Source organism: Falco rusticolus, chromosome 4, assembly GCF_015220075.1.
Source record: "Falco rusticolus isolate bFalRus1 chromosome 4, bFalRus1.pri, whole genome shotgun sequence".
In the NCBI taxonomy this organism is placed as follows: Eukaryota; Metazoa; Chordata; class Aves; order Falconiformes; family Falconidae; genus Falco; species Falco rusticolus.
This window is the reverse complement of record NC_051190.1, coordinates 44,182,986-44,195,077: the sequence shown is the minus strand read 5'-3', so window position 1 is coordinate 44,195,077 and position 12,092 is coordinate 44,182,986. Positions and strand designations below refer to the sequence as shown.

Here is a 12,092-nt window from a genome sequence, read left to right as displayed (position 1 = left end):
TAGAGAGGGAGGGTTGCTATGGGAACGGATGGGTGGGAGCTTTGGGGTGTCGCTCCCGGTGAGGCTTCGCTCCCGGGCCCGGGCCCCTGCCAACCGCCGGGGCTGAGGGCCGGGGCAGGAATAGGGCTGTACGTGTGGGGGCGGATGGGCCGCTCCCCCCGGCCCGGATGGAGTGAAGAAAAGGGGAGAGCGGCCCAGTCCCCCACGCTCCCAGAATGCCTCGGTGCAGCCGCTCTCTCTGTCCGCCTCTATGGTTGGGGCACATGCTCCGTGCGTGGGGTTGGCGCGGTCTCCTCCCGGCCTCGTCAGCAGACTGGGGCCTCCCGGCACCCCCGGCATGGCCCCCCCCACAGGTACTGGGCGGGGATGGGGGGCACCGAAGGGGCTGGGGCGGCGAGGGGAGCCCGCGGGGGTGGGTGGGGGAGGTGAGGGCAAGGGCGAGGAGCTGCCGTGGTATGAGGGAGGTGGAGAGTGGAGGGCTGGGGGGAGCCGGGGGCAGCCCCCCCCGGGCTGTGGGGGGTGGCCGTGCGCTCCCGCTGTCACCTCCGTGCCCCGCAGCTCCCGCCCCGGGCAGGGGACAGCCGTGTCCCCGTGCTGTGACAGCCACCCCCCTGTCCCGTGGGCAGAGGCTCCTGCCAGGGGCACGGCGGGGAGGGAGTCAGGTTGCTGTGAAGGGCTTGTCATGACTGAGAGGGTAAATAATGTCCGGAAAAGAATCCGGCTGTTGCTTGCTGCCAGCTCCCTGGTTCCTTACCCGCTTGCCCTTCAGCACGGTTTGTTTGCCAGGCCTCCTGTAAGTGCTTTTATCGAGCTTTAGCTGTCCAGCTGAATTTTTTTCCAGCCTGCATAAGGCTGCTTCTCGCAGACCGTTTCCCTGCCACATCCCCAGGTAACGTTGTGGACAGCCAGTCCCCCAGGCTGCTGGCAAACCAGCTAAGATGGGACCTGACTGCCGAACAGATAGAAAACATGGCTGCAGAGCTGACGGAGAGGACCAAGCTTGTGTACGACCGGGTGGGCTCTCAGGAGCAGGGGGAGGTGTCCTATGAAAACACTCTCAAGCCACTGGCAGATGTGGAAGTGGAATATACGGGTATGTACACCGAGCAGGAGGACTGGCTTTCTGGGAATCAGCATGTTGTTACTATGACTTTTTGGGGTGTGGGTTTTTTTGCCTTGTACTGTCATCTTTTTTCTTCCCTTGGCTCCCTCATTAGTATATTTTTGGGGTTTTTTTCCCCAGTTAATGTTTATGCAGCTAGATAGAAGTGCAAAGAAGAGAGTAGAATGGAAGAGTGAGTCTAAAACAAGGGTGGGGCTTTGGCAGCAGGGTGGTCTGCAGGAGGAGCAGCCAGGTTTTCAAGGTTATCTCCTGCTTTTATGTGGCAAGGTGCATTAGTGGGAACAGATAGCACTTTGGCAGAAATGGTTCGTGTGACCTAAGAAATCTTTGGCACTTTTCTAATTTTTTTCCCTAAGGCAGCAGACAAATGTCTCTCCACGTGCCTTGTTGAAAGACCGCTGTCGTTTTAGGGATTATCTGTAAAGTAACGTGACATGATGGCATCGTGCTGACAAACTGTGCAGGCTTTGATACATCTCTGGCTAATTATTTAAAACATTAGAGTGCCCAAGTCACACAACCCCCCCTCCCACCTCACAGCATCTGTTAGCTGTCCTGACCGCCCATGTTGCGAGGTGTCACATCTGTATGAAGCAGAAGCCAGCCTTCAAGCCTCTTCTTCTTTCTCTTTTTTTCCCTAATATAAGAGGCAAAGCCCTTACTAAGCAGCGGTAATGTTAACTTCAGCAGAACTGTCAGCACTTTCCCTGGGCAACAGAGAGTAGCTGCGTGCTCACCTTCTGCTGGGTGGAGAGTTCTTGTGCCTTGAGGGCAGTGCCTTCTTGCTGGAGTTGTATTATTTGAGGTCTTGCAGAGATGGTGGGAGCATATGTTCTCCCTGTTTTCACTTCTAAAATGGAAATACGTCAGGACAGAGCACACCTGGGGTGTGGTGGCTTTTGAGGAGCATCTGCAGAAAAGGTGTGTCACTTTTAGCTTGGTAGCGTAAGGAAAGGAGTCACCCAACGATGCTGCCCGTCTGCCAGCATAGAAGTCCTGTAAGTCTTCAAACTGTTGATCCCAGCTATAGCATCTCACAGGCATGAAATCTGTGTTGAGTTTCATGAGAGAGATGGGTTGTAGTGGCAAGTCAGTGGACAGATGCACTTGGCAGCAAGGAAGGGGTGAATGGGTGCTGTGGGTGACTAAGTGCTCCTCAGGACAGCTCTGGGTTTGGCTGATGGCAGCAGCTTGCTTTGCTCTTCCTTGTGTGGGCGGGCAGGTCAGGCTCTGGGGCCGTCAAACTGGCTCCCAATTAACACAGGCTCTCTGTGTACACTCCCACTCACGAGCAGTTCTGGGACACGAAGCCATTGCCTTCACCGTAATCCCTCTTCTGTCTTTCCAGTCCGTCGGAACATGCTGGACTTCCCCCAGCACGTCTCTCCTTGCAAAGACATCCGTGCAGCGAGCACGGAGGCTGACAAGAAGCTCTCGGAGTTCGATGTGGAGATGAGCATGAGGCAGGATGTGTACCAGCGGATTGTCTGGCTCCAGGTGTGTGCCTGGGAGGTTGCTCTGTCAGTGATGTGCTGAATCCTCCTGGAATTACAACGACTCTTGTCCCAGAACTTAGAAGTGAACAATATTGAGTCAGGTCTGGAACTGAATCACTGCATGATCGTGGCAGAATGGTCCAGCTGTTAGTGAGAACTGGGGAGCTGGGATTTGAGGGCTCTGCCCCCCCTCAGGGCCTCAATTACCCCTTTGGTGAGATGGTGTTAGTGAATCCAGCCTGCCTCAGGCGGGGAAGGGGCTGGGTAATGCCCTGAAAAGTGCTTTAACACGGTGCAAAGGTGACACATTTAAAGCAGCGTGGTAGGAACTAATGCATCAAACCAAAGCTGTCTTGTGAGGTGTTTCCATCTGGTGTTATAATAACCCACAACTCCTGTTGGGAGCCAACTTTCTGCCACACCTGATCCTGCAGTTCCCTGTGCTCATGGGTTTTGTTTTACAGGAGAAAGCTGAGAGTGCTTCACTGAAGCCTGAAGCAAAGAGATATCTGGAGAGGCTGATCAAACTGGGTAAAAGAAATGGTCTCCATCTCCCTGAGGAAACACAGGAGGTGAGATCACAGAGCTTAAAGGAAGCATGGGTAGAGGAATCCTTGCAGGGCTGGCAGGACAGTGTTAGAGCAGGGTACTGAGCCTCAGACTCTTGAATTTTGCCCCTGATTCCTGCAACTTTGGGTGCGTTGGGTGATGTCTGTGCCCCTCTTTTCCCTTTCCATTGAAGGGGATGACATTTACAAGTGGGATCAATGCTGGGAGTTGAGGGGCTCCTGAGAAATTGCAGGTGGTGCTGTGCAGGTCAGGAGTGGAAGTAGCAGCTGGTCCCCTCATGCGAAGGGGCAGTTGGGGAAGGTGCCCCACTGGGGCTGGGGTTGGGGTGAGCGGGTTAGTGGGGGCTGAGCTGCTCAGGGTCTCCCCTCTCTTGCCATGCGCCAGTGGCTCGGTGAAGGAGCTCAAAGCTCGGTTAAAAATAAAATAAAAGAGAAGGTGAAATGAAATAAGGCTAGAGGAGGTTGTTGCTTAAACACCTGCAGCTCCTGAGCTGGCAGGAGACAGCTAGGACCTTGCTGAGGTGGCTGCTTTCCTACCAGGTGTGATCAGAAGGAGCCTGTTCTATACTGAGAGCTCAGTGCCTGCATGCAATTAATTCTGCAACGTTGCGTTTGAATAAAAGCCAAGTGCAGACTGCTGGGCAACTCGGCAGGCAGGCTGCTGGCTGGAGACAGTGAGCGATGTTGTTTGACTTCTCCCTTTGGACTGACTTTTCTCTGTTCATCTCTGTTTTAAAGAAAATCAAAGCTATTAAGAAAAAGCTGAGTGTCCTTTGCATAGACTTCAACAAGAACCTCAACGAAGACACCACCTACTTGCCCTTCTCGAAGGAGGAACTAGGTAGGGAGCGCTCAGGCTTATTTCTATGCTGGTGTGGTCCCAGGTGTCTGGATTCCTCTGGCCAAGGAGCTGGAGCCTCTTCCTGTGCTCAATCCCAGAACTGGTATTTCTGGAGAGGCCAGGGCTTTCCATCAGTCCTGTCTGCTCTTTTCTCAGGGGGGCTCCCTGAGGACTTCCTGAACTCCCTGGAGAAGACAGAGGATGGCAGGCTGAAGGTCACCTTGAAATACCCGCACTATTTCCCTCTCCTGAAGAAGTGCTACGTGCCCGAGACGAGGCGGAAGGTGGAGGAAATGTTTAACTCTAGGTGCAAAGAGGTAGGTGGGCCTTGCTGCATGCCAGCAGGGCCGGATCAGATGCCAGGTCAGGTCCAGGCACCAAAGGAGTCTCCTCTGAGATTTGTGCTTCTTCCCACACTGGGGCTCGTGCTTCCTTTCTCACCTGCGTACCCCATTTCACTCTTTGTCTGACTTGACCTTGCAGGAGAATTGCTTGATCCTCAAGGAGCTGGTGGACTTGCGGGCTCAGAAAGCCAGTCTGCTGGGCTTCAGCACGCATGCAGACTTTGTGCTGGAGATGAACATGGCTAAAAGCAGCAAGACAGTGGCTGCGTTCCTGGGTACGGTGCTTGGCTGTGGGAGGCAGGAGCAGGAGCACTTGCTGGGCGATGTTTGCCGCTCTCAGCCCCACGGAACTAACCCTGCCCGCCTTGGCTTTCCTAGATGAGCTGGCACAGAAGCTGAAACCCCTTGGAGAGAAGGAACGGGCTGTGATCTTGGACCTGAAAAAGAAGGAGTGTGAGAAGCGTGGCCTGGAGTTTGACAACCGCATCAATGCCTGGGACATGCGCTATTACATGAACCAGGTGGAGGAGACCAAGTACAGCGTGGACCAGAACCTGCTGAAGGAGTACTTCCCCATGCAGGTGGTCACCACAGGCCTGCTAGCCATTTACCAGGAGCTGCTGGGGCTCACTTTCCATCTGGAAGAGAAGGCTCAGGTCTGGCATGAGGACGTCCAGCTCTACACGGTGAAGGACACCTCCTCTGGGGAGACCATCGGCAAATTCTACCTGGACCTGTACCCACGGTGAGGCCTTGGGCCAGGTGAAGGGAGGGAGGGCTGGGGCAGTGGGAGGGGGAGCCTGCTGCGTGCCTGGGGCAGAGGAGCGGCTGTCCTGCTCCCAGATGTGTGGCTGTGCAGAGGGAGCGCTCTGTCCTGAGCAGGGCTCTCCAGGGAGCACGGGGTCACCAGGGGCTTTTCCACCTTGAGTGGGACCGCAGTGGCTCGTGGCTGCCCGTGGGGCAGGATCCATGTAAGTCTCCTCTTCCCGACCTAGGGAAGGGAAGTATGGGCACGCTGCCTGCTTCGGCCTGCAGCCGGGCTGCCTCTTGCCGGATTCCAGCCGGCAGATCTCTGTGGCTGCCATGGTGGCCAACTTCACCAAGCCCACGCCGGATGCACCTTCCCTACTGCAGCATGATGAAGTGGAGACGTACTTCCATGAATTTGGGCATGTCATGCACCAGCTGTGCTCTCAGGTAAAGGCTGGCTGAGCTGGCAGAGGTTGGTTTGTTACCTTTCCCCTGTCATGCTTTCCTGTGGGATTAAGTGATACCCTGCTCTGAGCTTGCCACATCTCCTAGGCGGAGTTTGCCATGTTCAGTGGGACACACGTGGAGCGGGACTTTGTCGAGGCACCATCACAGATGCTGGAAAACTGGGTGTGGGAGAAGGAGCCGCTGCTGCGCATGTCCAGGCACTACAAAACTGGAAGCCCCATCCCTGATGAGCTGCTGGAGAAGCTCATTAAATCCCGGCAGGCAAACACAGGTTGGTCCCTGCAGAGGGAAGTGAGAGCCAGTGAAGAGGGGCTGGAGGGGAACGAGGGCTCTGCTGTCCCCAGCGAGGGCAGAGCCTTGCGGTGGGGAGTGGAAGGGGACCCTGAGTGACCTGCCCACTGCCTCTCCCTATGGTGCTGTGGGGACCAAGGGAGCTGGGGGGAAAGGAGCCACATTTCCCTGCCGCTCATCTGGGCTGAGTGAGGGTGTCGTGGCAAGGCGTGCAGCGGGCTGGGTGGTGACACGGTGAGAAGAGGTGGCGGGGAAGGCAGGGATTATCTGCAGGCAGGAACTTGGCTCAGGCCTGAGCGAGGTGCCGCTGAACTGGGCTGGGCTGGGGATGCAGGTCAGAAGTTGGGTGTGCGGAGAGCAATGGGAGCCCCACCCCCCCCGCCTGCCCTGGTGCAACCCAGCCTCGGAGATTCCCTTGCGTGCAGGCAGGAGCTCAGTTTGCCTCCTCCTTCTGGGAACAGGGCTCTTCAACTTGCGTCAGATCGTCCTAGCCAAGGTGGACCAGGCGCTGCACACCCAGACAAAGGCTGACCCCGTGGAGGTGTTTGCCCGGCTATGTGAAGAGGTGCTGGGCGTCCCTGCTACCCCAGGTACCCAAGGGCTTGCGGGTCCCACTCTCGCTGTCTCTCTAGGTCTGGCCTGCAAGCTTGGCTCAGCAGGTTCTTTTCAAGGCTGGGGCTTCAGGCTGGCTCACTGGGGACAGTTTCTGCTGGCTCCAGGAAAAGCAGGGCTGAAACAGTACAAAAATAACTGGAAAGTTCTTCCCTGTTTCCCCTGGGATTGTGAACAAGCTGACCCAGTGCCTGCTCTGACACGTTTGCAGCATGGAGGAGTTTTTCCATGCTGTGAGTGGTTCCAGCAGCATTTCCCGTTAAACCTTCTTCCTGTCCTTCGCCACTAAGGTACAAACATGCCTGCTACGTTTGGCCACTTGGCCGGAGGCTACGATGCCCAGTACTATGGCTACCTCTGGAGCGAAGTGTACTCCATGGATATGTTCTACACGCGCTTCAAGCAGGAGGGAATCATGAACTGTAAGGTAGGGAGGACGTCCCGTGCCGCCGGGCTCTCGGCGCGTGGCAGGGGCTGCAGGAGCCGGCAGTGTCTGCGGGAGGGCAGGTGTCCTACGTGTACCTTCTCTCTGCTCGCAGGTGGGCATGGATTACAGGAATTGCATCCTGCATCCTGGCGGTTCCCTGGATGCTTCCGACATGTTGAGGAAGTTCCTGGGCCGTGACCCCAAGCAGGACGCCTTCCTGGCCAGCAAAGGACTGAAGGTGGAGAGCAACTCGCTGCCTTCAGCCTGCTGAGAAACTGCTGCAGCCCGTTTTGAGTCAAGCCAGCTCCTTTGCCTACGCACCCGTCCCCTCAGGCCGAGCGACAGCCGGTACTTCTGTCACCAATCTGTCACCAAACACATCCTGGGCCAATCCCTGCCTGGAGCTGTTCCTCCAGGATCCTGCTCCGAGCTCACCCTGGGCTTCGGGAGCTGGGTTCGGCCCTGGTCCAGGGCTCTGCGGTGACAGGTCTGCGAAGGGACCTGAACGGCCTTTGCCACCCCACCCCCCCCGAGGGGGATGGGGCTGTCGGGAGCCCACACAAATTGGCTGAACTTTGAACCTGATTTCTGCACCAGGGTGAGTTTCAGCCTCATTTATAGCCAGGGAGGAGAGGGAGAGGAGTTATCAATCTTGAGTCATTGTTTTTAAATCCCTTCTTTTTAAGAAACGAGACTTCCCACTGGGCTGGGCTTGTTTTGTGCCCCAGGGCAGACTTAACTGTTCTGAGCATGAAACAAGTTGCGTTGGGAGTCATGCTCTCCCTGTCTTTGGGCAGCTGGTGGCTGTGGAATAAAGATGGGGAGATCCCAGAGCTTAAAAACCGTTGCATTTACTGGAATGTCCTGCCCTGAGTCCCTCAGACATTCCTGCCTGGGCAGCGGGCCTGGGGGAGGGCAGAGATGGCTCCTTGGGAGGTTGTGCCTTCCGCCAGGGACTGTCGGAGCTACTGGGACCCTGCGGCTGGGGCTGTCTTAGGGTGGCCGATGCCTTCTGGGCTCAGGTCATAGCAGCAGCGGGTGTGTTGCTATTGCTGTCATCTCTAAGCCAGGGTGGGACAGGGGAGGGCTTGTGCTTTAAGAAAAAAAAAAGCCAACAAACAACAAGCGGACAGCTTCAAACAACACGGATGCCGGGGGATAAAAATACCGCGTGGGCTGTGTGCCAGGCCTTGAGCGGCTGGGCTCTGGGTGCAGTGCCGGGCTGGGGGACGGCAGCCAGCCCTTTGCCCAGCCTTGGGAGCAGCCAGGCTGGTGCCACCTGCCCACCCAGCTGTTCCCTTGTCCCCAAGAACCCTAAAACTGGTGCCTGCGTGGTGCAGGGCCAGTGTGGCATGGCATGCCTCCCTCCCTCTGCACTGAGCTGCCCTCCTGCCTGCTTGGGCACATGGGTCATGGGTTGGAGCTGCCTGAGGCGAGCACTGACCCCGAGGGCAAAGGCTCATTTCTGGGTTTGCTAAAGGAGGCATCGTGTGTGGGCTGGGAAAGGTTTTTAGCAGCGAGTGTGCAGGGCAGGCGGAAAGTTGGCTGCTTCCTCAGTAGCAGAGGGGAGCTGAGGACCTTTGGAAGGAGCTGCGAGCTCCCGCTGGCGTGAAGCATTTGTGGCGATGGGGTGCTGAGAGCAGATCTCATTTTCTGGTGTCCCACCCTACCTCCAGCCTCGGGCGCTTTGCGTGGTGCCCTTTGAGGGCTGGGGGATCAGTCCCTGCAGCTCCTCTGTGGTTTGAGCACACGGGGAGTGCCAGCGAGCGGCCGAGTGCCTGCGCTCACAGCCACCGTCCTGGCCCCAGCCAGGGCTGCGGGTGGGAGCTGCCGTCCCTCCCCAGGGTCTTGTGCTGCAGCTTCCTCCCTGGCTTGGGCTGTTCCCTTTGCTTCTCCTCTTCCCTGGGTCACATCACCAGAGCGGCTCTGGGCCGCTGATGAGAGCGTTGGAAGAAAGCTCGCCCCAAGTGCAGACTAAGTCATTGCTGCCACCTCCCTCCCCCAAACCACCCCCCTGGTGACACAGAAAAGCCGGTGACACCTTCCCTCGCTGATCCCCTCTTGTGCTGACCTGGGGACAGGTCCGTAAGCAGCGAAGCGGCTCCTTGGTGCTTGCTGGGGCCATGTTGAGCATCTTGTCTTTGTCCCCACCCTCTGTTTTAGGCATAGATGAGTGTCTGTCCCGGGTGCTGGCTGTGCAGGGCCAGGCGCTCTCGAGTTGACGCTGTGGTTGTTTTAAGTGTCATGTTTTACTGAGCTTTCAGTGTTTTCTTTCAGACCTCTTCTCTCGAGGGAGAGAACTGAAGCTGAACAGGGAAACCACGCACTTTCCTCCCTTCCCAGGCCATAGCTCACTCTGTTCCTCCCTCCTGTGACCCCTGCCACAGGTGGCACGGTGAGAGGTGCTGCCGGAGTAGCATGGGGGAACCGGTGCCTCTCCAAGCGTTCCGTGCCTCGTGCACGGGTGATTCCCAGGAGCAACCTTGGAGCTGCACCTTTTCCCTCAGCTCCTCGTCCCCATCCCGTCCCAGGCTGGCAGGGAAGAGAGGCCCTTTTTGGGTTTGGGTTTTGTTTTTTGGTTTTTTTTTTTTCCCCCTCTGTTAACCTTTTCTAAGGGCAAACTGGTGTGTGTGTGTGTGCCGTTCATAATGGTCACGTTCCACCCTGCTTGTTTCAATGACTGGATTTTAGACTGTTCCTAGCACTAATAAAGGTTTTCCTAAGCGGGTGTTTGTGTGGCTCGGGTCCGGCCAAGGAAGCTGCTTCTTCGTGAGGGGGAGAGGGCTGCCCCCCAGGGTGGCAGAGGGGTGATTCCCGGCACTCCCAGCACAGCCACCCCCTCACCAGCGCCATGGCAGCCCCCCGCAGGAGTCTGCACCCTGGGTTCTGTCCTACGAAGATGGGCGTGGAGTGGCAGGCACGGGGTGGCAGCCTGTCCGGCGTGAAGCCCTGGGGAGCGAGAGACAGTGACACCCCCTGTCCCCCACCGTGCCCCTGAGGGCCATGCCCCCCCCACCAGCCCCACACCTGGGTGAAGAAGCTGTGGTCCAACATGTCACGCAGGCTGGGCCGTGCCGCGGGATTGGGGGCCAGCAGGCTGGTGAGGAGGGTCTGGGCGCAGGGTGAGAGATGGGGGGGCAGCGTGTACCGTGCCACTCGGATGCGCTGGTACAGCTCCTGCCGCTGGGCCGCCTCGAATGGGGGGCTGCCTGTCAGCGCCGTGTACCTGGGGGAGGGGGCGGTGGGGTGGCTGCTCAGCACCCCACTGCCTGCTCCCTGTGTCCCCACTTACATGGCACAGCCCAGGGCCCAGATGTCCGAGGCCACCCCATGTCCCTTGCGGTCCAACACCTCTGGGGCCAGGTGGCTGGGGGTCCCACAGAGCGCCCTGGGGAGACAAGCAGGGTGACCCCCTGTCCCATAGCACCCCCCCACAGCACCACAGCCCCACTCACCCCCAGCGCTGCCCTGCTGGTGCCACCCGCTGCGCCAGCCCCAGGTCTCCGATCTTCACCTGCATCTTCTCAGTCACCAAGAAGTTGCCTGCGGAGGGAGATGAGCTGGAGCGGGGGCGGCGGGGGTCACCCTCCCACCACCCCAGCTGCCCCACGCACTCAGCTTGAGGTCCCGGTGGACGATGCCCTGTCCGTGGAGGTAGCGCAGCCCTGAGATGATCTGCCGCAGGTAATACCGCACCTCCGGCTCCGTCAGCCTGCCCCGGGCCCGCACGATGTGGGCGAGGGACTGGGGACAGAGTCAGGAGCCAGCGTGGGGCCAGGTGAAGCCGCAGCGGGGGACGACTCGGGTTTGGGGGGTCGCTGCTCGCTCACCCGCCGGCTGCAGTATTCCAGCAGCAGGTAGATGTGGCTGCGGTCAGCGAAGTGATGGTGGAGGTGGACAACGTGCCAGTGGCGCAGGCGGCTGTGCAGCTCCTGCTCCCGCTCCACCTGCATCGGCACGAGCCCGGCAGCCCCCCCGCGGGGAACCCTCTGGATCTGGGGACCCCTAGCACACACCCTTGGGGAGACAGGGATGGGAACCCACCCAGCGACCCCAGAAGGAGGGAGAAGGGGCAAGCAGGGGCTCTGCAGGGTCCCTGTAGGCGCTGCCCCCCCCCCCCCCCCCCCATCCCTGGAGACTTTCTGTGTGTCGTCCCAGACTCACCCTCTTCCCGATGCCCACCGCAGCCAGCCGGGCTCGTGGGATGACCTTCGCTGCGTAGACCCTGCCGCTGGACACCTCCATCAGCTGGTAGCAGCACCCAAAGGCACCCTGCAAGGATGGTCCCTCAGGAATGAGCCGCTGGCACCCAGGGTGAGAAGCCACGGCAGAAGTGGGTGCTGGGTGTCGGGGTGCCCAGCTGCGGGCCCTTCCCAGGGGGCCGAGGAGCCCAGGGGACCCGGCTGGTGCTGCCCCAAGCCCCCCATCTGCTCTGCCACTCCCCCTGCCTCAGTTTCCCCTTCCCTGGAGGGGATGTAGTGGGTCCCCCTCAGAGCAAGACACCTCGGGGACCCCCTGCAGTCCTGCAGGATGCGGGTGTGTGACACCGGTGGGTGCCCAGCGGGGTCGGGGTGCTGGCTGGGGTGAGGGGTGCAGGGATGGGGCAGGGGGGATTACCTCTCCCAGGAGCAGTCCGCGCTTGTAGAGCATCCCGCTGCCTGTGTCCTGGATGTACCGTGCGGGGAGTTCATCCCCTGCGCACCCCGGGCCCATCCTGCCCACTCTGCTCTGCCCTGGGGTTGGGGCACCCCAAGGGACACCCCCACCCTGGTGCTGTAACCCCTTCAGCTCCGGGCTGGGGGTGCGTGCGGCTGCCCTGTGAACCCAAGGGTGCTGGGTGCTGGGTGGGAAGCCCCTGGCACACCAAGCCCCCCCCAGCAGCCTCTACTGATGGCTAAGTGGGGACCCCCTGTGTGACTAAGCCCCGCCCCGCCCGGGATGCCCAGCACCGGGGGGTACTGGGAGGGTCCGGGATCAAGATGAGCACGGGTTGAGGGGGTCCATTTGCACCTTCCCCGCTGCAGCCCCCCTCGCCCACCAAAGCTCCGGACCCCAAAGGGTTAACGGGCGGCCGGGGAGGGCTGGGCGCACCTTTGGGGCTGGATATTAATAACGCGGCGGGGAGGGACGGGAGGCGAGCCGGGGGGGGGGAAGCCTCGCCCGGCCCCCCC

General features: G+C 59.3%; 1 protein-coding gene across 1 annotated transcript; it reads left to right on the top strand.

Annotated features, from left to right (window-relative positions):
• The first annotated feature begins 49 nt into the window (after positions 1-49).
• Positions 50-9,649, top strand: THOP1 (thimet oligopeptidase 1). Its single transcript, XM_037383712.1, has 13 exons — positions 50-353; positions 890-1,093; positions 2,472-2,620; positions 3,084-3,191; positions 3,927-4,029; positions 4,186-4,346; positions 4,513-4,648; positions 4,752-5,118; positions 5,369-5,570; positions 5,676-5,862; positions 6,344-6,472; positions 6,785-6,921; positions 7,034-9,649. The coding sequence occupies exons 1-13, from the start codon at positions 251-253 to the stop codon at positions 7,190-7,192; spliced, it is 2,145 nt and encodes a 714-aa protein (XP_037239609.1). The 5' UTR covers positions 50-250; the 3' UTR covers positions 7,193-9,649.
• Positions 9,650-12,092: the final 2,443 nt, after the last annotated feature.